The 25,685-nt window shown below is 39.9% G+C and overlaps 3 protein-coding genes and 1 non-coding gene across 4 annotated transcripts; 3 read left to right on the top strand and 1 right to left on the bottom strand.

Moving 5' to 3' along the window:
• Positions 1 to 3,414: 3,414 nt before the first annotated feature.
• Positions 3,415 to 13,042, bottom strand: LOC137172885 (ankyrin repeat and SAM domain-containing protein 6-like). The gene is made up of 18 exons (XM_067577469.1): positions 12,397 to 13,042; positions 11,306 to 11,524; positions 10,996 to 11,197; positions 10,648 to 10,798; positions 9,580 to 9,624; positions 9,270 to 9,474; positions 8,999 to 9,105; positions 8,310 to 8,461; positions 7,644 to 7,881; positions 7,456 to 7,505; positions 7,107 to 7,301; positions 6,845 to 7,007; positions 6,533 to 6,753; positions 6,039 to 6,231; positions 5,808 to 5,875; positions 5,535 to 5,651; positions 5,120 to 5,216; positions 3,415 to 4,841 (listed from the first exon to the last, which is right to left on the bottom strand). The coding sequence occupies exons 1-18, from the start codon at positions 12,726 to 12,728 to the stop codon at positions 4,792 to 4,794; spliced, it is 2,805 nt and encodes a 934-aa protein (XP_067433570.1). The 5' UTR covers positions 12,729 to 13,042; the 3' UTR covers positions 3,415 to 4,791.
• Positions 13,043 to 15,714: 2,672 nt separating this feature from the next.
• Positions 15,715 to 17,814, top strand: rps20 (ribosomal protein S20). The gene is made up of 4 exons (XM_067578352.1): positions 15,715 to 15,864; positions 16,814 to 16,913; positions 17,097 to 17,170; positions 17,593 to 17,814. Exons 1-4 carry the CDS (start codon positions 15,862 to 15,864, stop codon positions 17,773 to 17,775), a joined length of 360 nt encoding a protein of 119 aa, XP_067434453.1. The 5' UTR covers positions 15,715 to 15,861; the 3' UTR covers positions 17,776 to 17,814.
• On the top strand, positions 16,959 to 17,026 carry LOC137173829 (small nucleolar RNA U54). Its single transcript, XR_010925245.1, has one exon. It is a non-coding gene; the product is annotated as a small nucleolar RNA U54 (small nucleolar RNA).
• A 1,548-nt stretch (positions 17,815 to 19,362) lies between the features above and the next one.
• On the top strand, positions 19,363 to 25,640 carry zgc:56231 (uncharacterized protein LOC406257 homolog). The gene is made up of 18 exons (XM_067578347.1): positions 19,363 to 19,698; positions 19,901 to 19,996; positions 20,120 to 20,239; positions 20,506 to 20,644; positions 20,745 to 20,929; positions 21,073 to 21,166; positions 21,340 to 21,516; positions 21,617 to 21,728; positions 21,802 to 21,864; positions 22,441 to 22,587; positions 22,847 to 23,012; positions 23,118 to 23,297; positions 23,507 to 23,646; positions 23,843 to 24,008; positions 24,150 to 24,270; positions 24,644 to 24,714; positions 24,816 to 24,935; positions 25,221 to 25,640. Exons 1-18 carry the CDS (start codon positions 19,597 to 19,599, stop codon positions 25,434 to 25,436), a joined length of 2,415 nt encoding a protein of 804 aa, XP_067434448.1. The 5' UTR covers positions 19,363 to 19,596; the 3' UTR covers positions 25,437 to 25,640.
• Positions 25,641 to 25,685: the final 45 nt, after the last annotated feature.

The following is a 25,685-nucleotide window of genomic DNA, read 5'->3' as shown; positions in this document are numbered from 1 at the left end:
AATACACAAGCACAAATGCTGAAACAATCACACTGACCCTGAGGTGAATAACACAATATTTCCACAGTGATGTTTTTTGGGGGTACAAGGGATAGATCTGCTTTGTTTTTATTAGACCATGAACCCCAAATCCAGAACAAAATATACACTAGAACCCAAAATAATGGGACAAAAGGTAAAAAAAAAAAAAACATGAAAGGCACAGAGTGAAATAACCTGGGATGCAAAAACATCATCTGACAAAGTATGACCATGATAAAACCAAGAAAAAAGATTCAGTAGACGAGCATTTACTTAAAACTTACTTAAAAAAAAAAAATAATGCACCTAATTTGTTCCCCGCAGCATCTACACCACCAAATGTGCAGGTTCGTACCTTTAAAGTGAGAATCACTATATGATAGATGATCTCTGTATGATGTGGTATGAGGTGTGGATCTTTACATTCACGTGGATGGTCAGCATACACTTCAAACTTGTGCTCCTCCGTCACGTTTCAGTCAGTCCTCATATCTAGTGTCAATCGGTCTGAGAGGGAGAAATTGTGTGTTGGAGTGACTCTGTGGGGATAATCTTTTGTTGACATTTGGATGTGGGTTTTTCAAAAGGTTAACTTGTGTGAGTGTGGGGTATGCAGAAAGAGAGACGGGGGGGGGGGGGGGGGGGGGAACAGAGAGATAGAAAAAGGGCCACAGTGTTGTGTAACAGCCGGGATGCTGGGTAAACCTGAGAGCAACATGAGTCACTGTTGCAAGGATGAATATTGACAGTGGAATGTTACTGTGAAATCAGGCGGTGACTGTTTGTTTGGACATAGTTCGTACAAACAATATGCGAGGCTAAAAAGACTTGTGCACTCTGGTTATTGGCTGTGTTGCGGCTGCAATTAACAAGTGTTTAAAACCAGCGAAGATTGATGGATGTGTACAAGTGCGGACAGGTTTTCAGCATGGAAGAGGGAAAAGCGGGAGATAAAGTGAGAGAGGAATAAATCAGCATGGAAATAATAAAATAAAATAAATCACCACTATGATCAGAGTGAAAGCTCCAGACGGCTCAATCCTGCAATCCCTGCTCCCCACTAAATCAGGCTGAGAGAACATGAATCACACACACACACACACACACTGTAGGAAAGCCATTGCCCTAGGTGGTGTCGTCTGAAAACCGCACCGGCTTGTTCACCCGGAGGCCGATGGCCACAAAGTGAATGTCATGGTAATGGCACCCAAGCTTTTGTAGAAGACTCCCAAACGATGTGAAAATCCTCTGTATGCAGCAACCTGGTGTCACCCCTACCTAAACTTTCTCCACACACACACACACACACCTGATGGAGCACAGCGCCATCACAATTCATTAAATTTATTACTTCGTAATCGTAAAATCTTTCTTTAAACACGTGAAATAAATTGAGGGAATCGTTTGTTTCCAAGGAAAATCAATCACGGGAGTCAATTTCCTGACTGCAGTGGAGTAATTTACTGTATTCCACCTCGTACCGGGATACTGTCACACTTTCCGATACATTTTAAAACATAAAGTTTCTTGGATTTTTTTTTACTTGATCTTCAACACCCGACTTGTCAAGATATTTGTAGTTTTCCATGAAATTTGACAGTGGAGGATAATTTGATACATTTGCTTGTGATTATTATTACGTGGACACTAACTGCTTCTCTTGAGACTCTGTGTACACTCTATGAACCACCTGGATTTCATTTCGGTGTCTCTGTTGAGGAATACAGTATGTATTTCTGTAAAGCAAAGCAGAGGAACTTAAGATAGGAAAACTGGCACTTACTGCAAATGAAAATGAATCTCTACTGGGGATCTTAACCGAGACTTTAACTCAGGTTCCTTCAGTCAGCCTTTTACCACAGACAGGAGACCACTTTCAGAGTATGAGGCAGACATCTTGGCTAAGGCTGCCGGGATCTCACCAGGGTAGTTTAAAAATCCAGTCAGCAAGAATTACATTTAAGAGCCTCGTGAAAAGAGAAGATGGTTTCTATTTTGCTATTTTGATAAAAAGTTATTAGATTTTTCATCTTCTCTTAGAAAAGTCTGATTTCTCATCACAATCTACATTTCTAATTTCGTGAACGGCATGCGACCGTGATCTACGTCCGTTGTTCCTTACTACCGCAGGACTACTGTATTGACAGCTACAAATAATATTATTAAATGTTATTCAATCCAATCAAAACCTTATGTGAGTGAAAACAATTGGGAGGAAATTAAATGAGTCACTCCATTTGCTGCCCACATGCCACAGCGATGTTAATATATTCCAAATGTATTTTTCTCCCTTCTAGTTTGTCTCTCTCTCTCTCTCTCTCTCCATACAGCTCACACATGATGACTGTACATCAGAGCGCTCGATCCGCCGCAACCCCGGAGAGGAGAGCTTTCCTACACTGAGTGATGCTTTTCATTAAACCGTACAGGATCCCTGTCGCCTGCCTGTCGGGCCAGTCTATATCCAGGTCATCAATAATGATTTGAGCAACGCCAGTGTGTTGCTATTTGGTCATGTTTGGGGATGTTTTGAACTTTAGGTTGAGAGATTTGAAGAGTTTGTCGTTTTAAACCAACATATTTATCAGCTGGTTGCGTTCACGTAGTGGCAGAAGCTTTAAAAAAAAAAAAACACCAAATATTTGACAGGTCGTTCGCTACTGAAAAACCTTAAAAATCTTGATTTCAATCAGGTCAGGTTGTGTGTGTTTCACAGCTTAAAATGGACAATGATGTATCTACTAAACACTGATTTTCCTTAAAGTCCACTCAAACATGTTTTGCTTCTTATTCCTTCACCTGGATGTTTGAGCTTCACTGTGCAGAATGATGTATGTGCAGTTTGACACTAGTAGGCTGTTTTCGCATTCATCTGCTGAAAGGGGGAAAGTTTCTGTGTGCCGACCAATAAATCTGAGTTTAAGACGTGTACTTACGAGCATGATTTTGTGACATCACAACTAGCGGTCCAAAATGTAACTTACACAAGTGTGATGTGGAAACTTGAAGCCTCCGTTGCACATACACTTGAGAATAGATTTCTCAGTGAAGAAGAGAGCAGTTAAGCTTTTGAAATTTGAAATATTTGTATCGTCCTAAATTCTGGATTTTACATTTTTTTGTGGAAGAACCATATCAGAAACAAATTTCCAGTATTTTATATGAATTAAAACACCATCTGAGGGCTTTTTCAGTTGTAGAAAGCTTCTTATGAGCTCATAGACAAAGCCTTTACACCTCCTTGGCTGATAATTAAGACAGCTACACTATTTCCTGTTGGTTTTAATGTGACTACTACAGCTGCAGGAGAGACTTCAGTCTGAGAGCTCATGAGGATAAACACAAACAAACACGTCACAGACCAGGATCTGTGGAGTACAACAATGCAGCGGGTCGGCGTCACTCTGGTAATTTATTGCATCAATAGAAGGTCACTGCCATCTTGTGGAAGGAAGACGGTTTCATAGACGGCACAGAAGAAGGTTTATTTGTTTATACACACAGAAAAACCTGGATCTGAAACTTGTTTTCCAACTATTAAAAGTGGGCACCACTGAATGCAATTTGTATTCAGCTTACTTCATCCTGCAGTATTTAATTCTAGGCACATATTTTAATTTTTTACATGTTTTCTCACACACAGTACACAACATGCAGATACAGCCAAAACAGGACATGATCTCAGTGTTGATGATTTATAGTTCAAATATCATATTTAACAGATCCTGATACATCCTGAACACTGCTCATGCTCTGAATTTAAGACATGGATTACAAGCAACTGATATTTGGGAATGATGTAGCGCTCCCTCTGTCTGCATGCAGACGGGCCATTTAATGGTGGAGCCAGATGGGAAAACACAGAACAGGCCCAGTGGAAACTATTGCTCAATGCACCTCTTTCAAACAAAATTTATACTGCTCATAAAATGCTCCTGAAATGTTTTTGCCAACGTCTTTTCATCTCAAATCCAGTAAGATATTAAACGGTTAAAAAAAACATTTACTTATTGCATCATCATCATGTTTATTTATTCATGTCAGCACAGTCCTGACTAGAAATCATCTGTTTACATAGTGGTCCATAAATTCAAGACAAACACACTAGTAAAGGCAGTCCAGTAGACTGGATGCTGCTTAGCTAATGTTCCTTTCTCTTCCTCTGTTTGCTTTCCTCATCAGTGCAGCCTTTTAGTCCTTACAACTGCTTTTAAGTCTCAGTCACAGTCTCTCTGGCTACTTTATTCATGTTATATTCATAATCTCTCTCTTGCAACACATTTACATTATTTCGCATTCATTCCGTTAAAATAAAAAATCTCTTTTTTTCTCTCTCGCTCTCCCTGTGCTGTGTGTTTGATCTTATTGTCTTTCGCTACTTCCTGCTCTTTTATCCACTCTGTAGCAGTAGATATGGCAACTGCATCATCACTATGGCAAAAAAACATCGTTTGCCGCACATCACGTGTAAAATAGCAGCAGGGGACTGGACTCAGCCAGCTCTGTCACACCCTCCCTTGCTTTAGGATCCATAAGAGGAACACTTTTATGCGGTGTTGTCCTGGAGGGTCCTATACAGGCGGTTTATCAGGGCCTGGTTGGTCGTTTTGCTGCAGCGTCCTCTTGCACCAACACCTCTAGTGGTCTGGGACACTGGTGTCCAGAAGACATTTTATTTGTGCCTTGGCTACAGGTCACTGGCATTTTACTCTTATTTTAAGTACCTTTGGTGTACTTCCTGGAAAGGTGGTGCTCATCAGCGCTGCTGGGTTACCTCTTGTTGGAGGAACGAACCTGGTGTCTCATCCAACTAGTTGGAGCTGATGAAGAGCAGAGAAAAAAAGAGGTAGGAGACAGATTATGATGTTGTCTTTGGATGTACTTTCTTCAATTTCTCCATTAGAGTTCCAGTTTTAAAATACTTCAACATTTGGGAATGACATTTAATTGTTGAGAGTTAGATGAGCCATCAGTCGGTTAGCTTAGCTTAGCAAAAGGACTGGAAACACGGGGAGACAGCTAGCATGGCTCAGTAAACAATAAAGAATAAGTGTATTTCCCAAAATGTTGAACTATTCCTTTAACATTTGACACTCACAGCGTGGTTGTCCTGGTTGTCTTGGGTTACTAGCACTGCTACCGAAGGAGGACTGGAAGTTATGGATGGTCTCTTGAAGGATCTGCCTTTCTCGGCCCTGATGACAGCCAACAACGTTCGTTATACACCAGCAATATTTTCAGGCAAAGATGATGCTCTTGTTATACTTTCAAATATCGTGTCCCTCTCTTATGTATCCACTGTACAGCTGTTCTTCTTTAACAATTTCCATCCTCATTCAAAGTAATTCTGCCTATCTCTGCTGGCTCATAATGTTAACAATTTATTATAATATAGTGTTGGGTTGTACTGTGGAAAACTGGAATCGGAAAGACTATAAATTAAGGCCAGAGAGCACTGGAAACACAGCACTAGAAGATGAAATGCAAAACCATATATGTTGAACCAAATGCACCTTCCCAGCATTGAGCTCTGATATGGCAGCCAAGATCTGTTGTCTGGGTCCGTCTGTTTTAATGCCCAGCTCCTTCAGGTCTCCATCTGTCAGAGTGAGGAATGCCTCCATGTCCACCTAGAGGAAGTAAAAAGCAAAACAGATTCAAATCTCTTAAACATATGCAATTTTATGTGTTTATTGTAACAGCAACTGTCCAGTCCTTTCAGGTACTGCAGGTCAGTGATGCAGTCAAATGCTTTGGAATGACTATTGGCACAAAATAAAGAATACCTCCTGTTCTTCAAATATGGGCTGGTATTTCTCAAGCGACAGTTTCTTCAAGATACTTGACAGCTCATCTAAAAAAAAAAAAAAATTAAAGACAAAAACATACAGTATGACTTAAGAGAAAGTGCTAAAACTTGATACCCATGGCCACTGTGCTCACAAATAGATTTTAATTTGTGTGGATTTCATATGTTGATTATTTTCATTTAACCCTGGGATTCAGTGTTGTATTACCTTCATCGGTGATGGTTCCACTGCTGGAGCCACCACTGCTCTTGGAGCGAGGATGGGACGAGGCTGAAGACAGAGAGTCTCCTGCCCCAGCAGGAGGCTTGGGCGTCGGGGAAGGAGATGGGGTTAGAGTGGGCGACGTGCTCTTGGAGGTGGAGGAATTCCCTGACTGAGGTCTCTTGTTCAACTCTATCTTCTACAAGAAATGCGGATGGACATAAGCACCTGTTCACTGACATAAAGAGGCATCTCATTGGAAGTTTTTACAAAAAAATCTCTAACATTCAACTTTAACAATAAAAAATTCTTTCTTCAACTCAGATCTGTTCCCATCACACTTACTTTTCTTAGGAAAAACCTGCCTTCCATAAAAATGTACCAGTATTTGTTTAACACCCACTTCCCACTGTTCTCGCTATAGTAACGGTATATGGGGCCACTTGCTTAACTTTACACATTTTACCAAAGTAATGACAGAAAGGAAACAGAACACAGACCCGTCTCGAGTGGATGTCGGAGGCCACCAGGCTGGGGTGGGAGTGGATATCAGGGAGGCTGATGTCAGGCAGCGGCAGGCCAGGTGCTGAGGCTGGAAGTGGAGGTGGGCTCTGTGTCTGGCTGTGTTGTTTCTCTGGAGCTTGAGCCTTCACGTCTATCAGGCCTGCTGCTCTCTTCCTTTGGGCTGCTATCTGGGAGAGAACACTGTCTGCACTGCCCCCTGGTGGAAGCAAGAGGAAAGAATACACATTGTGATGCAGGTACTTTATAATACAAATATGTAATTTGTGTTTGTCAGTATATGTGTGAACCTGAACGGTTGTGAGAGTCCCGGTTGAGTCCTGCGACTCCATTGGAGCCTCCGGAGGAGTGCGGGGAGTGGTAGTGACCAGAGTTGGACGGAGAGGAGGAGGAGGGCCCCTTGGGGATGCTGGGAAACTTAATGGACCTGCTAACCACACGACTGATAGACGTCTGATGAATAAAGGAGAGAGAAAGATAAGATATGAACAATGAAAGACATACAAACTGTTAGAGACAGCACAAACATTCCCTCCCTGCACAAAAACTCACAATATCTGAGTTTCCACTGCTGTTTAGCTTCCTCTGGGGTGGCATAGGGAGGCGGGGCGCTTCACTCTTTCCCTCCCTGAGGAGGCGCGAACGGTCTGAGTTCCACGGTTCAAAGTTGGACGGAGGCAGGAAGGGAGGGATCACTGCTTTCAGCTTGTCATTGGGCAACCGGGTCAGGGGGGCACCACTTCTAAGCTGGAGGAGATGGAAAAGACAGTGTAATCACAACACAACTACTACTACTAATGGTAGTTATAAAGTACAATAACCAGAGTCTGAAACATATAAATAAAAGTTATGTACAAAATAAAAGGTTGTTACACAAACATAAAAACTCAAGGCTGGTTACCATTGTGGTTATTAGAAAGTCCTCCTTTTCTGAAGATGTCCTGCAAAGACCTGGAAAAGCGAACCAACATCATTTACATTTTCCCCCACATATATGCTAAAATATATGTGGGTTTCTCCCTTTTTTAGGTTTAAATTTTATTCTCTAGTTTTTGACTTTGCTAAACTCTTAGCTACTCTTTGGCTCACCAGTATCTTTGCTCTTAACTGCCCAGGCAGTGCTGATGTCATTCCCTCCCAAGGCAGGGGTTGGTGCCAGCGCCCCGTTAGACGCTCCAGCGGGCTTCATATTTGCCTTCATTGTGGCGTCCAAGGAAGGTTCAGCATCGTCTGAAAACGGAGCCAGGCGATTGGAGGAAAGGCCGTGTCTCAGAGTGTGAGTCAACTTGAGCCGCCGGAATCGATTAGACATCCTGCTCCACCAGGACTGCAGCAGAGTCAAACATGTCAGCGAAGAGTTTTAATGATACGGTAGGATTTCTTTACTGCAAATGTTTATATCATCCACTCATTACCATCAAATCAGCAATATGTTAAAATTTTATTACAGTTTAATTAAATAAAATATAAATAATTGATCAATACTACACTAAACAAGAGCAGAACTTGAGCAGTACTCATTTTACAGCTTCAGGTAATGTGTGTTTGTGTGTATGTGTACTAAATAAATTCAATTTACTCTTAAAAAGACAGAGACGGCAGTTGGGATTGTTCAGGATATTAAAGTAACTGGACTTTGATATAAAAATACAAGATAAAAACAAGAGAAAAGCATTTTAAATTGACTGTAATCACATGATGTAATGTGTAATCATTTAGAAAAATAAACGGACAGCTGTGAGACTTCTATCGTACCTTAAGGCCTCCTTTGTCATCAGGTGGCACAGGGACGTTGTTGAGGGAGTGTCGGCTTTTGGAGCGCGTCAGTGAAGTTCTGCCACGGCGCTTGGACTTATCCTTATCTACTTGCATACACACTGACGCTAACAGACGCACCAACTCAGTGTCTGACCAAATCCACAGCAGACACCAGGGGAAAAAATAAGGATTCAATGAGTAAAAGGACACTGTGGAAACTTGATAGCATAAACTGTTAAGTGCTACTGTCTGATAGTTGTTAGGACATAAAAGGCTAATGAGTCATTCCTTCATTAGAATGTGATTCGTTTGTGAGAATATGATGAATTAGAGAATAAATTTAAGTTTGGCAGACATCTCTAACAATATATTACAAACATAGAAGAATACATAATAATGCAATATGTAATGACTTATGTGGAAAGATGTTGTAGTTTTTTAAATATGCTTCTAAAATTTCATTGGTCAATATTTCAAAATCACTGGTACCTCCACTATCCTAGGTCAAAGTCTAAAGATGATTCCTCTATAAAAGACAAATATCTCGCAGCATTATTACTATTTTCAAATACTGGATTTCTACTAGATTTGTAACATCCTGCAACTTAACTAGGAAGGAACTGTTTCTTCAGTCTGTCCAAATTTCCCCAAAGTGCTGTAAAACAGAGCGATGATAGTGAGGTTACCTGGGTCGTTTAGCAGCATGACCAAATCAAAGGCTGTGTATCCATTCTTAGCTCGCAGGTTGACATCAGCCCCTTGACTCAACAGGTACTTGACAATATCTTTATTACTATAAGGAGGAAAAGAAAGAAAAAAAAGTAGAAAAGGATTGATTATGTCTGCCTAAATACTGTATGACTGCATAACGTGCAAACGAGATTTCCTCATATTCCATATTTTTTTCATTTTATTTGTGTTTTGAACTGAAAACCAATGAAAGCAACATCAACTCACCCATGATAGGTGGCCTGCATTAAAGCGGTCCAACCGTGGACACCGTCTTGTTTGTCTATGTCAGCGTTCTTCTCCACCATCAGCTGCACCACCTCTAACTGACCGCTCACCGCTGCCATCATGAGAGGTGACGCTCCCTCCTGATTGGATGAATTCACCTGAGTGGGATCCTCCTCCAAGATCTCTTTGACTAGCTGGGAATTCCCTAAATCACCATAAACACATACATTACAATTAAATCTTATTAACACAAAACAACAAAAATGTTCTTTTATTTCTGCTTTTTCTGGAAGTATTTAATATAACTCACCCAACTTGAGGGCACTGAACACATCTGGTCTTCTTCTCTCGTCGTCTGTGAAGAAACAAGCCAGGCTGAGGAAAGAGTTCTGATATCCTCTGAAACAACAGTCCTACTTGGCCAGAATCCACATAGCTCAGCACTATCAGTCAGTGTGTGTGCGTGTGTGTGTGTGTGTGTGTAGGGGGGGGGCTATGTACATAAATACTAATCACTGCAGAGTTTGCTCTCACAAAAATAAAAATGAGCTTGAACAAAGAGAAAGAAAGAAGAAAGTGAGAAGTAAAAACATTCTGGTGGAGCTGGAACATCTGTACAGTGTGAAAAAGTGATTTTCTGTTTGTACACAAAATTCTGTTTTACCTACATTTCAGACCAGTAGCCAAAAAATGGGATTACAAATCACTGCCTGATCAGCCATAAAAGAGTCTGATTCATCTTAAACATTAATAGCAAAAGTGTCACACAATATAGGCACAAGTGAGCTCTGGTTACAGATTTATGTGTTATTAATTTCACAGTCAGAGCTTTTAAATGAAGTGAATCCTGAACTCCTGGTGAGAAAACACATCATAGATCAAAGAAGCTGAGTGTGTCTGTCTCTTCCTTTGGAGACGGGACCACCCCTGTTGGTTTCACTCTCACACTGGTGTTAATTGCAGTGAAAGACTAGATTCTAGTTGTGACAACACACAAACACACCAGTAAGCGGAGCTTCCTTCAAAATCTGTTTCCTGTCTTTATCTGATCTCCTTTCATCTAAGGTTCTAATCATTATTATTATTACGTCCAATTATTAATCTGCATCTCATCATATCAAACATATACAGTAGATATTATTCAATTCTGCGACAATTAGTTTTTCTTTCATTCAAGTATATTGTGTATATGGCAATTGCATATTGTTTACACTGTAGTTTAGTAATGTCTGAACCATTTGTTGACTTTTTTTCTTACATTCAGTTTATTATGCTTTCATTGTAAACCTTGTACAACCTACTTAATGAATGCAGACCAGTGTATCATGATCATGCTAATAAAGCAAATCTGAATTTAAGACAGAGAAAGATGACCAACCTGTCTGTGGTCGGACAGTAGTGATGGAGTCAAGATAAGCCTTGACGTCTCTCTGTTTCAGCTGCATGGCTAGCTCAAACGCTGTCTTGGACAGTACATTGACCCGGTCTGGGTCAGCTCCCCGCTCCACCAGCTGCTGAGCCACAGCCACCTTCAAAACACACATAACTTAATTTGTCAGCTGCTTCAGAAACTCACAACAAAGAAGAACACATACATTTGTGCTGCAGCTGTGTTTTAAACAAACTTGTAAATGTACATGCTATACATTGCCACATCCACATGACACCTACAATACCCAAAATGCATTTTAGGTCCAATCTATCCAACCATCCATCCATCATTCACCTTCCCACTGAGGGTGGCCACCATCAGTGGTCCCCAGCCAGTGGTCTTCTGGGAAAAGTTGACATCAGAGCCCCACTCTAGCAGCAGGCGCACCGCGGCCTCGTGGCCGTGCTGAGACGCCACCATCAGGGCTGTGATGTCCATGAATTCTCTGCCGCCACCTCCTCCTGCACAACCTTCACCACCTCCAAAACCAGCCGCGCTGTGGAGAGAAGGGACAGAGCCAAAGATATTGAAGCCAGTCCTCGACTTTAAGATTTCACTAAATTTTTTTTCTCAGTTTAATTTTGTTTTAGTCTAATGCCCAAACCTGCAGCTGTTGTTGTTGTTGCCATTGGAGACGGCCTCTGCAGCAACAGCCAGATGATCGTAGTCATCTACGTATGCCCCGCTCTCCAGGAGTAGTTTCACTACATGGGTGTGTCCCCCACGAGCAGCCATAGTCAGGACACTTGCACCCAGCCTGTTTCGTCCGTTAATCTCTGCCCCGTTCTCTAGGAGGATGTGGGCAACAGTCAGGTGACCGAACCTAAGTGGAGAGTTAGAGACACAGAAAATTAAAGAGCGAGCAGGACTTATACTATCCAGGTCATCACACTTTTGTTACAAATACAACAGGGTCCTCTTCTCTAAGCTGACTCAATTCTCAGAGGGTTGGGAGGGAAATCTGGAAGCAAGTACATCAAATGTGTGCATTTCAATCAATGTTAAGTCAAGTTTTTATGAGAATTATGGAATATTTTAAATCCAGCTTGTCAAATTTGAAGCCGTAAGTGCAAGCTAGTTAACCTGCCTAAAAATAACTATTATTATTCCCACAAAGTCAGAAAAACCCCTATAGATTATAAAAGCTTATAAATATGAATAGAATTTTAGTACATACATGTTGCTACACCGAACTCCATGCAAACATCTGTCAATTTATCAGGCCCTTGCTTTGTACACTTAACATTCAAGACTTCTGTGTTGTGATAATCCACCAAATATAACTTCTTTTTTTCATTTAAAAAGTAACTTTCAAAATAGTGCAACGGTTGTATTTATTTATTTACTTATTTATTTTGTTTTCACACATATAAAATCCAGATAATGAAAATAAAAGATGTGACAGTCAAGAAGCCACAGTTCCCACTGCAATTATAACATTGCCATTCAGTTTTATGGTAGAAAAGGTTCGTATTAATAACAGACAAACGAATTACAGTGAGCTATTTCTTTTTTTACTGATACTTGTGTTTCTATTCGCCGAACTGAAGAAGGACTTCTGAAAAATCCTAAACTGTAATTTAGAGGAGTTTATCATCTACTACATGAAGCTACAAGTGAAATGTCCAGATTTTTGAATAAAGTTTGGTGAGACTTTCGGACACGGGTGCATTGAGCTCCAGCCCGCAGCCCCACCTTGCAGCCTGCATCAGCGGGGTCCAGCCGTAGTTGTTGCGGCTGTCCACCGAGGCCCCCTTTCGTAGCAAACACCGCACCAGGTTTTCATGCCCGCTGGCCGAGGCAAACTGCAGGGCGGTGTTGCCCTCCTCGTCCGTGCAGTCCACCGGCACCAGAGACAACATGTCCGCGGCGGAGGTGCACTCCGACCCCGCTTCTGACCGCAGCCTGCTCTGCCGCCCGGACTCCTTCGGGGCTCCGGGCTCCAGGATGCTCCGGGCCGTTTCATAATCCCCCTCATCGCAGGCACGGAGCAGCAGCAGCGAACTAGCGGGGACACCGAAATTCATGTCCTCCGTGTTATGAAGTGTTATTCCGTCTCCATTTATCTTCAGTTGGTTTCATGGATGGTAACGGTCCAGGACTGTCCCTCTGTCAGTCGGCCTGTGTTTGAAGTCATGACGCACACTGAAATAAAGTTTGGCGTCCAGGTAAAGTTACACTAACTCATCTTCCTCTCAAACACAACACACAACGAATCGTTTCCAATCACAGCGCGTCAGCCATAAGTTACTGGGTTTAGAGAAAACAACTTTGTGCCCGGTTCCGTTACTTGTTTAGGAATCTGACAAGTTACAACACACCACACGACTTCCGCTTTAATCCTTCAACATAAAAGTACCTAACGTCGTGTCTGTAAGGTAACCCTAGATTTCTCTCGCGAGATTTCTACGCGTTGCTCCTTCATTGTGCGTGTTGTGAAACATAATTATGTTTTATGGTGTGCCAATGTTGTGTTTATGGTCTGGTTAGGTTTAGGCACAAAAACACTTGGTTAGGGTTAGGGAAAGATCATGGTTTGAATTCAAATGATCACTCTCGCGAGATCTTTCGCAAATCTAAGGTTATCATCTAGACACGACCGCGCCGAACATAACAAAAATGTGGAACTCACAGTATGATTCAGTTAAAACAAATAACTTGAAAGTGACGTGACATTGAGTTTACTTTTTTTTTTTTTTTTTTTTTAAAGTTTTTTTAGCTAACAATTCATTGACGATTGTAGATTGAACCATGAGAAAACAATGATAGAGATTATGCCTTAATTCCACCTTTTTATATATTTTTTCAAATACATATATTGATTTTTATATTTTGTTACGACCAGTGGTTATGACGGAGGAGGATAAGGGCCACATGTAAAAAATGTATTTGAGTTCTGAGATTAAAGTCAGAAGAACTCAAATAAATTTTTCACATATGGCCCTAATCCTCTTCCGTACCTTATTATATTGTATATGTCCTTTTATATATATTTATTTATTGTTTTTCTCTAATGGAGCCACTCAGTCAGTCAAGTATTTTGCACAATTGTACTTGTATAACCGGAGTGACAATAAACATCTTAAATCTTAAATGAATGAATGAATTTATTAGATGATTAAAAACACTGCACTGCAGTCATTACATACATTAAAAATCACAGAGGATGAAAACACAATAAAGACTGAAGACTTATTTCCATTGCAATCCTCAAATAAATGATTCTTCAATCTTGATCGACAGGTATGTCGATATGCATGTCACCTGAAGTTTTCAACATCAAACAAACAGGAACTCCGCCCTCCCTTGTCGCCACCCATCCCCACCTGCCTAAGCAACATACAAACATGAAAAATAAATGAATAAATAATAAATGAATAAAAGTAAAAGATAATAAAAACACGAATACAGAAATAATAATAATAATAATAATAATAATAATAATAATAATAATAATAAAATAAAATTATTGATTTTTACTTTACTTTGATGTTAACTGTCATGTAAGTACTAACATTTATGCTTATGTTTTCAATATTTGCAGAGTAATCATTAATACTACTACTACTACTACTACTACTACTACTAATAATAATAATAATATGCATTTAATTCGTACTGTACTTTTCATTCGCAGTGAATCTCAAAGGTCTACAGCATTATAAATATATAACATCAAGAAAATATAAGAGTTAAGCTGAAAAAACCTCCCTAAATAAAAAGGTTTTTAAGCCTGTTTTAAAAGTATGTTATTGTTTTGCTGATGTTGACATCAGTCAGTGTACTTTAGTATCATGAGTGTTCACCGCCATCTAGTGGTCATAAAGACGAACGAAAGCTGTGCATTCTTTTTTATAGAGCACATTTAAAAACAACAAAGTTGACCAAAGTGCTTTACAGAGACTGAGAAATACAATCAAATGAAAACACAGACAAAGTTATAAGATTCAAGGAGAAAAGTAATAAAAATGTAGAATAGAATAAATAAAAAAGGGATTTAAATAATAATAACAACAGCACTGCACAGAGAACAAATAATTAATATAGATAGAGCATAAATAAATAAAGAAATACAGAGTGTGACCATTCATGTCTTCATGATGAATATTAAAAGGCTGAAGAAAAGAGATGAGTCTTAAAGCTTATCATTACTTTTCTGGTATGTATCAATTCTGGTATTAAGGGGTATTATCAGCACAATGTACTGCAATTTACTTAACGTCTGTTCAAGGAGGAGCTTTTGATTCTAACTATTTTATATAATGCTGGATAGTTTAATGAATAATAAGGCATCATATTTTAGTTGTTATATTTTGTGAGAAAAATCTGAATCTGCATACTAACCAGTAACATCTGTCTGTAGTGGCGCAATGTTTTCCTCTGATGTAGAAATATACAGGTGCATATTTTCTATGTGCTTTGGGGGCCTTTTGAAAGTTCTTTCAGGTACAATGCCTTAAAATAGTGACATAATTCAACACTTTTCATTTCTAAACATCATCATAAATCTATCTGCCCTTTTAGTCGGGGGCCCCAGGCAGTTGCGTACCTTGCCTAATGGTAAAGTCCGCTCCTGAGTATTGTTAAATTGTATTAATAGTTTGTGCTCTGAAAACTACTCTGACCTCAAGACTGACACAATAAACCAATAGCAACGAAAATGAAACAAGCAACAACAACAACAACAAAACCCCCAGAAATTGTATTGTTCAATGCCTTCTTGTCATAGAGGGGAGACATACAGATAATAATCTCATTATTTTTCAAATGTATTTGTTAAGGTTTTCACCGGATTTGTATGTGTCATGTTATTGAGTCAGTGGGTTTGACTCGACTTGATTGATTTGTGGATATCAATAACAAATGTGATTTTTGTGGAAATGAAGAAGACACAACTAAACATCTATTGTGTGAATGCAGGATTCTGGAGAGGGATTATTTTGACACTCAAACCATTCCGATCCTAAACAATAGTGAATCGAGACCAGTAGATGACGCTGTGGTTGAAATCTACGCCTGAAACACCAAAGAAGAAGAAGCAGTATATTAACAGGAAGCGGGCCGCTATCCGGCCTTTCCGTGTAGAGCTAACCACGCTGTTCCTGGCTCACCGCTGTTCGCTTGAATTTCTCCCGAATAAGTCGGTCAGGAATATTCACAATGGTATGTGCTGTTTCAATAAAGCTGTGACTGCCTTAACGAAACCTTTCTGCCAATGATTTGATTACTATTTAGCCTTATTTGACACAGAAATGTTACGGAGTGTGGGAGCTAGCGCGGACAGCTAATGTAGCTGCTAGCTTTGAAGTGGACGTCCCGCCACAAACCTGATTATCCAATAATTTTGTGTTTATTTGGCAAGTTATCAGACCTGTCAGTACACGACATAACATCTTTCCGACTTTTAAGGACATTCTTAACTTAAAGCTATTAGATCGCAGCTCCCACGATCATGTGTTCATTTAAAGTGACTTAGTTAAGTGTTTAGGTAGAAACAAGTGTTTCTGTTCATTTTAAGAGTTAGGGTTGGGCGGCCTAAACCAGCGAGTTCAGACTAATATAACGTTATCGTAGACAAATAACCGGCTCATGTGGTGGTTTTTTGGGCTGTTTGTGAATGTTTAGTGGAGAAACTGATGCGGGGAATAAGCTAACTTACAATTAAAGTGTAATAACAGTCGCTGTACAATAATTCTAGTGTTTTACACGCATGTAATTCTCTACTTAAGTATATTAATGCTATAAGTATATAGTATAAGTATTTTCCATAAAAATCTGCATCAAGCGCTCCACGTGGTGTTGCGTTTAGGTTCCTCTGGGCTTCCAGGATAAACCAGTTGGACGCATAATGAGTAGCTTGAATATGTAAATGTAACAACGCAACTTATGAAGATTAGTCTGCATTTATGTTACTTAACCTGTCTTGAGTGGTCAATCTCATAGTAAACCATACATTGATGCAGGAAGGTGATTAAAGCTTGCACTATTGAGTAATAACAAGGTGAATGTTATGTCAATTTTGTGTAATACGTCTGATATCACTATTTTGATTTGTGTGTCTGTGTAAAAACATGTGGCTAATAAAGATGATTCTGATTTCCCACAAACGCAGGCTTTAAAGGACACTGGCAAGGCACCTGTTGAGACTGAGGTGGCCATTCACCGCATCCGCATCACCCTCACCAGCCGCAACGTCAAATCTCTGGAGAAAGGTAATTAAGTTCAAGATATTTATGTTTAAAAATGACATGAAGACCTGAGCAATGAGGATAAAAATTCCAAAGTGATGAACACTGACTACGTTATACGCTATTCTGAGCCATGGCTTTAAAAGCACAACAAATTGATTGCTGATTGCTCATATCTTACTAAGCTTTGTCTTTTATTATTCTCAGTCTGCGCAGATTTGATCCGTGGGGCTAAGGAGAAGAACCTGAAGGTGAAGGGACCAGTCCGCATGCCTACCAAGGTACAGGAGTTGTATTTGACCTACATTTTTATGTGGATGTCAGACATAATGGGTTTGATGTGGTAGATTATGGACAGACATCCACCACGGATTTTGAGTGAAAGTGTCTTAAGTGGTCATGAGAAGGGACCTCATACTGAAACTATAGTAAAGTTTCTTCCTTTCCAGCAGAAATGGAATGTTTGTGATGCACAGAGTGAAATATATTTGGATAAAACTAATACATGCACACCAAGATACATGGGCTGTTTTACACCAAATACACTTTATATTAACCATCTGTGTTTCTGCCATAAGTGTTAAGTAGTGCATATGAACATAGTAGTGCAGTGTGGAGATGGGGGGGAAAAGTAGATGGGGTTTTATGAATTTGTGTCTTTAATTAGCTCAAGCTAAAATATGTTCCCTCTGGTTCCCTCCAGACTCTGCGCATCACCACCAGAAAGACTCCCTGTGGTGAGGGTTCCAAGACCTGGGATCGCTTCCAGATGAGGATCCACAAGCGTCTGATTGATCTTCACAGCCCATCTGAAATCGTCAAGCAGATCACCTCTATCAGCATCGAACCAGGTGTAGAGGTTGAAGTTACCATCGCAGACGCATAAACAAATGCAGATGAGACAATAAAGGAATAAATAAGGAAACTGTGTTGTGGTGTTGTTGAATGATGTATATTCTGACAGTGTAAGGAGTGTCTCTAAAGGGAGTGTGTGGAACAGATGTGGAAATTTACCATAAACAAACTGACATCCTGAAATTGAACTGAACTTGCAGGCAGAAGAAGGAATGAACATTATATGTACTTCACTCAGATTCTCAGTCACCAGTGGGTTACTGATTAAAGCTTAGGCTTCAGTCTAATGCAATAGTGTACTTTTAAATAGGTTTATCCCATAATCAGAACAGGTGATAATCAAGCAGTGGCATCCAAATGTATTCATCCTGTTAACCCCTAATATGGAAATCCAGTCTAAGATATATCACCATTATTTATGATATTTGGTCAAACTCAGGAAAAAATTGCCAATTTAAGGATATAACAGAAAAGCCCATTGCACATTTAACATTTTTAGCTTTAACAGCCTTTTTATCTGTATTTGTCCAAAGTGGAGAAAATTTGGAACCCCATTTAGAAGAACACCCCCATTCTTGGAACCTTTTACACAACCAGGTCACCCTGTTAGAAAGGTAAAACCTGCAGACAAACATTTATTGTCCAGACAATAGATGTAAATTTAAGATCCTTTATAAAACACCAGTGAAAGCAGTGGTATAGCAGGTTGTTGTATCAGAGGGAGTCAGGATTTTTCTCTGACGGTAACTGATACTAGTTTATTTCACGCTTGGATAAAAATAATGAGCTACAGACATTGAATGAGAGGTTCACATTTTTCTGAGTCTGTCTACAAACAAAAATCAGATGCTCATATCAACATTGAAAAGGAGTTATTGGTTGCTGTCATTGTTCCTCATCTCCAGTTGGCCATGAAGATCTGCTCCTATAGTGATTTCAATTCAAGGGACGGGGGACAAAACCCACAGTCCCCATTATATGCAAAAATATGTTCCAAAGTTAAGCTGAAGCATATAATATAAGGCGTTAGCATTCTGAGTTAGTCAAAATAAAGCTTTTAGAGAAAATTCCCTTTTCACAGTGTTTCCTTGCTGAGATGCAGCAGAGAGATGATAATGCAAAGAGGGAATCTTGTTAAAAAATGACTAACTTTGGTAGATACACTCTTTATTTGTCTAAGAGACAGCTGAAGCATCTTATTAGCTTCAGCTGAACTTGTTTTAAGACACCGAAAAACGTGGAACCAGCTTTTCAATGAATTATTCCCCCACCACCACCTTTTGGGGCTGTAGGTTGACACTTGCATGAAAAATGACAAATACAACAATACAATAGTCAAGAAATATCTTTGCTATAGTAGCGTTAAGTAACAAATGGCAAACAGGTCCCTGTGCTGTCTGGGTATCCATTTATAAAAATGTTATGGCCTCCCTGTCTTAAAATCATCATTCTTTGTAGTATATAACACAGATCCTTGGTTGATAAAGCAGAATATGATCATTTATCACTTTGAGATATCTAGAGATGACTTTTAGTTAGTGATTTGATACTCTGAGTTCTCTAAGCTGGTTGGTCATTTCTTGGGATTTGCTTGACTTCACACCTGCTTTCAGTTAAAACTGATTACGAGCTTCCCCTTGACTTTCAGTGGAAGACAATCAGCAGAGTTGTACGTAGCTGTTGTAAAGGTAAAATATGTCATTTCATAGCCAACATCTCTCTTGAATGGTCAATTAGCAAGTCACGAGCTGACAAACCTTCATTTGTGCAGAGAATTGATCATAACGTTGCCCAGCGCGTGACGTGAATTAGACGCATGAATTAAGACATTTTGGAGCTTTCTGGCCTCAAGATGAGTACCGTTATTAATTTAACCAAAGAAGAAAATGTCCAGTTGCAGCCTGATGACATGGACTTGACTTGCATTGGTCCTGTCAGCACTTCACCCAAGAAGGTAATGTGTTTTTCTCCCTTTTGTTTTCATCAAACACTAATACATTTCAGATTCTTTTTCATTTTGTAGTTTCAGCTAGATTTTGCAATTTCCTGTCCAGGTTTCTTGGCCACTGATCTAAAGGACTAAAATAAACCCTAAAACTCAGCTCTCCTGCTCAGAGGCTTAGTTTTCTGTTCTGAAAGTTTTTCTTTGTTTCTAGAGTGAAATGCCAAGCGGTGCTGAGCAGCAGACCATGAGAGTTTACCTCAGAGTCAGGCCCTTCTCTAAAGAGGAACTGTCTGACAATGAGGATCAGGTAGAGTGTAGCATCTGGATGATCATCCAGTCCAAACTACTCTTTTACTTTTCTATTGAAGTCTAAACTCAACTTGCTTCACAACCCACAGTGACATAGTGTTCTTCTTCTTTCTTTGCTCAGGATTGTGTGGTGATTGAAAACAGCCAGATGGTGACACTGCATGCGCCAAAAGGTTCTGCCACCATGAAGAGCAGTGAGAAGGGCATTGGCATGTCACTCCACAAATTCTCCTTCTCACAGGTCAGCAACACCTGAAATTGTAGCACTGTTGACCTGTTGGCTGAACACCTGAATTCCTAAAACATTATGGATACATTTTCATGCCATTTTAGTTAGGTATAGATGAATTTCCAACTAAATGTGTTGCAATGTTATGATGCCAGAATGGTTGCAGTGTAAAATGTACTTTGCTTGTTGAGAGAAAGATCAAGTCACAGCCTACAAGCTGAGCTATTTGAGTGTTTTTGTTACTGCATTGGAAACTTAATCTCTCTGGTGGCTTGTAGATTTTTGGACCAGAGACGACACAGGCTGAGCTATTTGAAGTCACTGTCAAAAGCCAAATGTCTGATTTCTTGGATGGGAAGAATGCACTGATATTCAGCTATGGTGTAACCAATGCTGGGAAAACCTTCACAATCCAAGGTAAGGATGGAACCCAGCAGCGTTTTAATGAGCTTTAGTCAATGTCAGAAGTCCTACGAAGTTTTGTTTGGCAGGCTAAGTATATTTTGAAATGTTGTAGGAACTTCAAAAGAGCCGGGGGTACTACCTCGAGTGCTGGACGCCACATTTCAGTACACTGGAGGCCGTCTGTATGAGGTTATGGACCTGAAACCCTACCTCAGGAATGATGTGCAGTTGCTGGATCCTGACCAAGTCAAGCAGGAGAGAAGCACTAAGGCTGCCATTTTTGCTTCATTCAAAGAGGTGAGATGGTTTCATATCCAACACAAGTTTCCTCAGGATCTGCCCAAAGATATGGCTGATAATTTAATGATTGAAAGATTGACACCATGGTGGTCTCTGCAGTTAAATGCCTTAGCATGGGTGTGTCTTTATCCCCTTTCTAGGAGTGTGATCCTCTCAGAGCTACTAGTGGTTCAGAGTCCTTGTCCTGTTCTACCAGTCGTCTCCCATCTTCGTCTTCATCCTACGATCAAACAGGTAGCCCTCAGAAATTCAACACATTCAATATATACCGTATATATCTTGCAATTTTAAACAGAAAAAAGAAACTTGAAGTTGTTTCAGAAGGCACTTTCTCTGGCATGCAATGAAAATCTATTAGTGCAACGTGCCACTGCAGGGTTTGTCCTTTCCTCTCTTCTTCCTTTTAGTGTTGGCAAGCGACCCAACAGACACAGACAGCAGCCAGTTCGCTTTATGGGTGGCATTCTTTGAAATCTACAATGAGTGTGTATATGATCTGCTTGGACCCTCCCTGTGCTCCAAGTCCAAGAAACGCGCTTCCCTTCGTGTATGTGATGACGGTGCTGGAAATGCTTATGTGAAAGGTGTGAGAACGACTTTATCATGTGTGAAGATGCTAGAAACATAGCAGCAATAGCTTTTTTTTATGTTGCTCAAGGTTTAAAACTGAGAGATTCATTTCAGATCTCCGGTGGATCAACATCCAGAACATGGGCGAAGCCTGCAAGTTACTACAATTCGGAAACAAAAACAGAAGTGCTGCAGCCACTAAGATGAACCAGTCCTCCAGCAGAAGGCAAATGTTTCTCTTCATCATTTCTTCACTTGGTGTCATTTACTGTTTTCAAAACTCTTTGCTTTCCTTACAGTCACAGCATATTTACCATGAAGCTGCTGAAGATTGATGGCAGCACAGTTAAAAGGATCTCAGAGTAAGTATCCTCATTTATATTTAAATGCGTTGTGTTTTTATCCAACCTAGTAGAGTTTTTCCACATGGCACCATACTTTTTTTTTTCTTTTTTTTTTTTCTTTTTAGTCATTATTGAAACAATTGCTGCAGGTCACCATAGCACCAGTATCTAAATGTTAAGTGAGTAAAGAAATCCAACCAGCGCCCAAATCAATATTCTGTTTACTGTTGTGATTTGAAGGGAAGTGACTGTAAATATCAACTACTACTGAGCCAGCAAGTGCTAGATGACTCTGAGAATTAAAAAAAAACACTCAAGTGCTAAAATATACTGTATTAACACTGAAGAACTGAACTTATAGTGATGGCTTATATCAACACTTTCAGTTAAAATATGCAGCTAAATGAGCTCCAAGACACAATTTGACAGTGAAAATATGATCTTGATAATTTAATTAAGTTCTACTTCAAATATCAAGGAATTATGCATTAAGAAATGATGTCTCTGTCTTCATTGGACGCAATCTTACCACTTTATACACACACACACACACACTGTACAGGGAATAACTTGTAAATTGTTTATGGTCCTCAGGTTTTCTCTGTGCGACCTGGCTGGCTCAGAAAGATGCAACAAAACAAAGACATTCGGAGAGAGACTAAAAGAAGCAGGAAATATTAACAACTCCCTGCTCATTCTGGGGAAGTGCATCAGTGCCCTTCGAAACAATCAGACTGACAGGTACAGTTGTTTACAGATGTATCAGAGGTTTGTGTCCGTCTGCTTAAAGTCTGGGTTTGACACAAGACTTGGTTGATGTTGACATGGTTTGACCTTAGCAGTTCTGTATGCTGACTGTGGCACTAGCAAACTTCATAATAACAGTCTGATCTGGAAGCAATAACCTTTGAGGATTTAGATGTTTTTTGCATTGCTAAAACCTTCCAACTTGTGCTTTTGCATTCTTAAAGTCCTCTTTTTCTCCCATGCGGTTAATCAGAATGAAGAGCAGCTACATTCCTTTTAGAGAGAGCAAGCTCACCAAGCTCTTCCAGGCTGTTTTCTGCGGCAAAGGAAAAGCTTCAATGATTGTCAACATTAACCAGTGTGCCTCCACCTACGACGAGACTCTCCATGTTATGAAATTCTCCGCTGTTGCCAAACAGGTTAGTCTGAGGACGTAATTGTGTGAGGGGGAAGCGGCATAGTGAGCTGGATTTTTATTTTAAAAAAACCTGCAGCTCGATGAATCTCACCTGTGCCGTCTGTAGGTGGTGCAAGTGATCCCAGACAAGCCTCTGGAGTCTCTGTCTCCTTGTCTGGTCGGCCGCGATGGCAAACCTCTTGTGAGGAACGGGGTGATTGACAACGAGGCCTTGGAAAGCTACCAGTCTGAAGAGGAGCTGCTTGATGAAGAAGACGACGCTGACATGTCTATAATGCCACAGAGTGTACTACTTCATTACATGTCACAGTTAAACATTTTATATGTGTATCAGAGATGCAGTATGTACTTTGGCATGTTGTGACACTAGCACAGTTATCAACTCTTACCTTTTTATTTAGTCAATACAATAGTTGTGGAACAGTTAACCTTCATCCATTACAAGATGCACTGTGTGGATTGAAGTTATCTCCAGTAAATGTTTTACTTTCTTAGGAGATCTTGAATATGATTGAAAGCCTCCGAACAAAACTACTGGCTGAGCGAAGAAGAAACCTTGTGCAGGAAATGGAGATTCGTAAGGAAATGGGAGATGCCATGTTGCAACAGCTCATGGAGAGTGAAGAACTCCGCAGGTATCTTACTTGTATTTATTTTTTTGCAAGACGACATTGTACACCTAGCATTTTAATTCTTGTGATTTTTGTTTGGCAAGTTGGTACCGACTGCATAAACCTTTTTTATATGTGCATTCATGCCAGTGTTCATTTCAGCAACAATCTCCCCATGTAAACCAGACTTGAGTACATTCATTTTCTTTAAAATGTTAAGTCGAGAGATTGAAAAGCTGAAGGAGAGCTACGAAGAAAAGCTTGAGAAAACCTTTGAGATGTACAAGGATGCTATCAAAGAGCACGCCTACCAGTGTGCCATGAACAATCTAGAAGACGACTACGTGCCTCTCGATGAGTTTGTTGCGGAACAGGAGAAAGTAGAAGTACGTTGTTTTCACTGGCTGTAACAATAACAGAATTTTTTTACTCCATAATATCGATGTCGGCATCAACCCCCAAAATCCAGTATTGGTTGGGCCCTGCCATAAATGCATGATCAGATTTTGTTGTAACCATCTTTGTAGGCCCTCAGACGTAAGCTGTCAGAGTTGGAGAAGTTCTCATCTGATACCAGAGGAGTGTCTGCAGTTCCAACAATGGACCAGTCATGCCAGACTGAACCATCTAAAGAGTCAGAAATAGCAGGTTTGCATACTGTCTTTAATACAGAAAAAGAAGATTTAAGACTCCTTTTCCATGACTTCAGTCATTTCAGTCTATACTAGATAATATGCATTGTGGGAATCTGCGGTAACAGAAGAGGAAGATGTCCAGCATACTGTAGCTCAGCATCCCTCGTCTTTGAGGAACTATACATAACTGTTTTAAATCTGAGTGGTTCAAAAGTAAGTTCACTGAGGCTTTTAAAGTACATGCTGTTTTTAGATTTTAGAAACTTTAGATTTTAGATGTTTTATATTTTGTGTATTTTCAATATGTCTCTTTATATGATTTTATTAGTGTGCTGTATTGTATGTTGTCCGTTTTGTTTCAATATTGAGCTTTTTTATCCCATCAGGGGATTATCGATTCAAACGTCTCTACAGAGAGAAATGCGCCATAGAAGGGATGTGTGAGGACAAACAACAGGTAACAAGGACAAAATGTAAATTATGTATCCCAGTTAAACTTTGTCTCAGTCTGGTTATGTAATCATCTGTTCAGGTCTACATCAAATGTTTTGTCTTTAGTTGATTTTGTCCCTAGAGAAAAGGCTGATGGATCTTAGTGAAACACTTCAGAAGGTCAGAGATGGCTTCCTGGAGAAATCTGCCGATGTGGAGGCTCTGCAGAGGAAGACTGACGATCAGGTGAGGTGATTCAAAGTATGAGTGTATTTTAAATACATATATAAGATACAGGAGCAGGGTTTTGGGGATGGCTTGTAAATAATGCAAACCTTAAATGTTACTAAAGGACTCACCCGAACCTACCAAATCCTACTTATATAGCTGTAACAATAATAAAATTTGACTAAACTATAAAGTTTGACTGGATGCAGGTACATCAGGCAAATGTGAAACCTTCATCAGGATGGAATTTATAATTGTATACCTTGTACTATGGTTTAAATGTTCATTTTTTTTCCCACCAAGAAAAAATCTATGGAGGAAATTCTACAACAGAATATGGATAAGGACAGGGAGATTGCCTCACTGAAGGCAGAACTCCTCAAGCTCTCCCAGAAGTCCCCTGTGCTGCCTAAGACCAAGCGAGGCCTGCTCGCCAACATCAGGGAGGCGGTCACTTCTCCACGGAAGGGTGCTACTGGCCGAACACTCAGGAAATCAGTCAGGACTCCACACCACTGAAAAGCCCAGAATCTTAACAGCTGCACGTCCTCCAGTGATAAGAGATCCTTTTGATGCCAAAAAACTCCCCAAAGACAGAGTTTCTTTTTCAGGTACCTGAAACTCTAAGAGGGACTTATTTATTTATATTTTTCAGTGTTTCTTGTGGTATTTTTTTAAAATGTTTTTGGCGTGTTTCTTAATAAAATCCAATTATGGAAACATGCTGAAGCTTTATATTGGTAAAAGATTTACTTGGACAAAAGGGTG

The sequence above is a fragment of the Thunnus thynnus genome, chromosome 21 (genome assembly GCF_963924715.1).
Source record: "Thunnus thynnus chromosome 21, fThuThy2.1, whole genome shotgun sequence".
NCBI classification, from domain to species: domain Eukaryota; kingdom Metazoa; phylum Chordata; class Actinopteri; order Scombriformes; family Scombridae; genus Thunnus; species Thunnus thynnus.
The sequence above is the reverse complement of the archived record's forward strand: the minus strand, read 5'-3'. Positions and strand labels throughout refer to the sequence as shown.

Excerpts from the sequence above, each read along its gene's own strand:
- LOC137172885 (XM_067577469.1), bottom strand. The coding sequence starts at position 12,728 with ATGAATTTCGGTGTCCCCGCTAGTTCGCTGCTGCTGCTCCGTGCCTGC. Across the intron at positions 9,625-10,647 it reads TACTGTCCGACCACAGACAG|ACGACGAGAGAAGAAGACCA; the intron begins GTTGGTCATCTT and ends GTTTCTTCACAG. Across the intron at positions 7,882-8,309 it reads ATGACAAAGGAGGCCTTAAG|TCCTGGTGGAGCAGGATGTC; the intron begins GTACGATAGAAG and ends ACTCTGCTGCAG.
- rps20 (XM_067578352.1), top strand. Across the intron at positions 16,914-17,096 it reads CGTCAAATCTCTGGAGAAAG|TCTGCGCAGATTTGATCCGT; the intron begins GTAATTAAGTTC and ends TATTATTCTCAG. Across the intron at positions 17,171-17,592 it reads CAGTCCGCATGCCTACCAAG|ACTCTGCGCATCACCACCAG; the intron begins GTACAGGAGTTG and ends GGTTCCCTCCAG.
- zgc:56231 (XM_067578347.1), top strand. The coding sequence starts at position 19,597 with ATGAGTACCGTTATTAATTTAACCAAAGAAGAAAATGTCCAGTTGCAG. Across the intron at positions 21,729-21,801 it reads AACCAGTCCTCCAGCAGAAG|TCACAGCATATTTACCATGA; the intron begins GCAAATGTTTCT and ends CTTTCCTTACAG. Across the intron at positions 24,936-25,220 it reads AGAGGAAGACTGACGATCAG|AAAAAATCTATGGAGGAAAT; the intron begins GTGAGGTGATTC and ends TTTCCCACCAAG.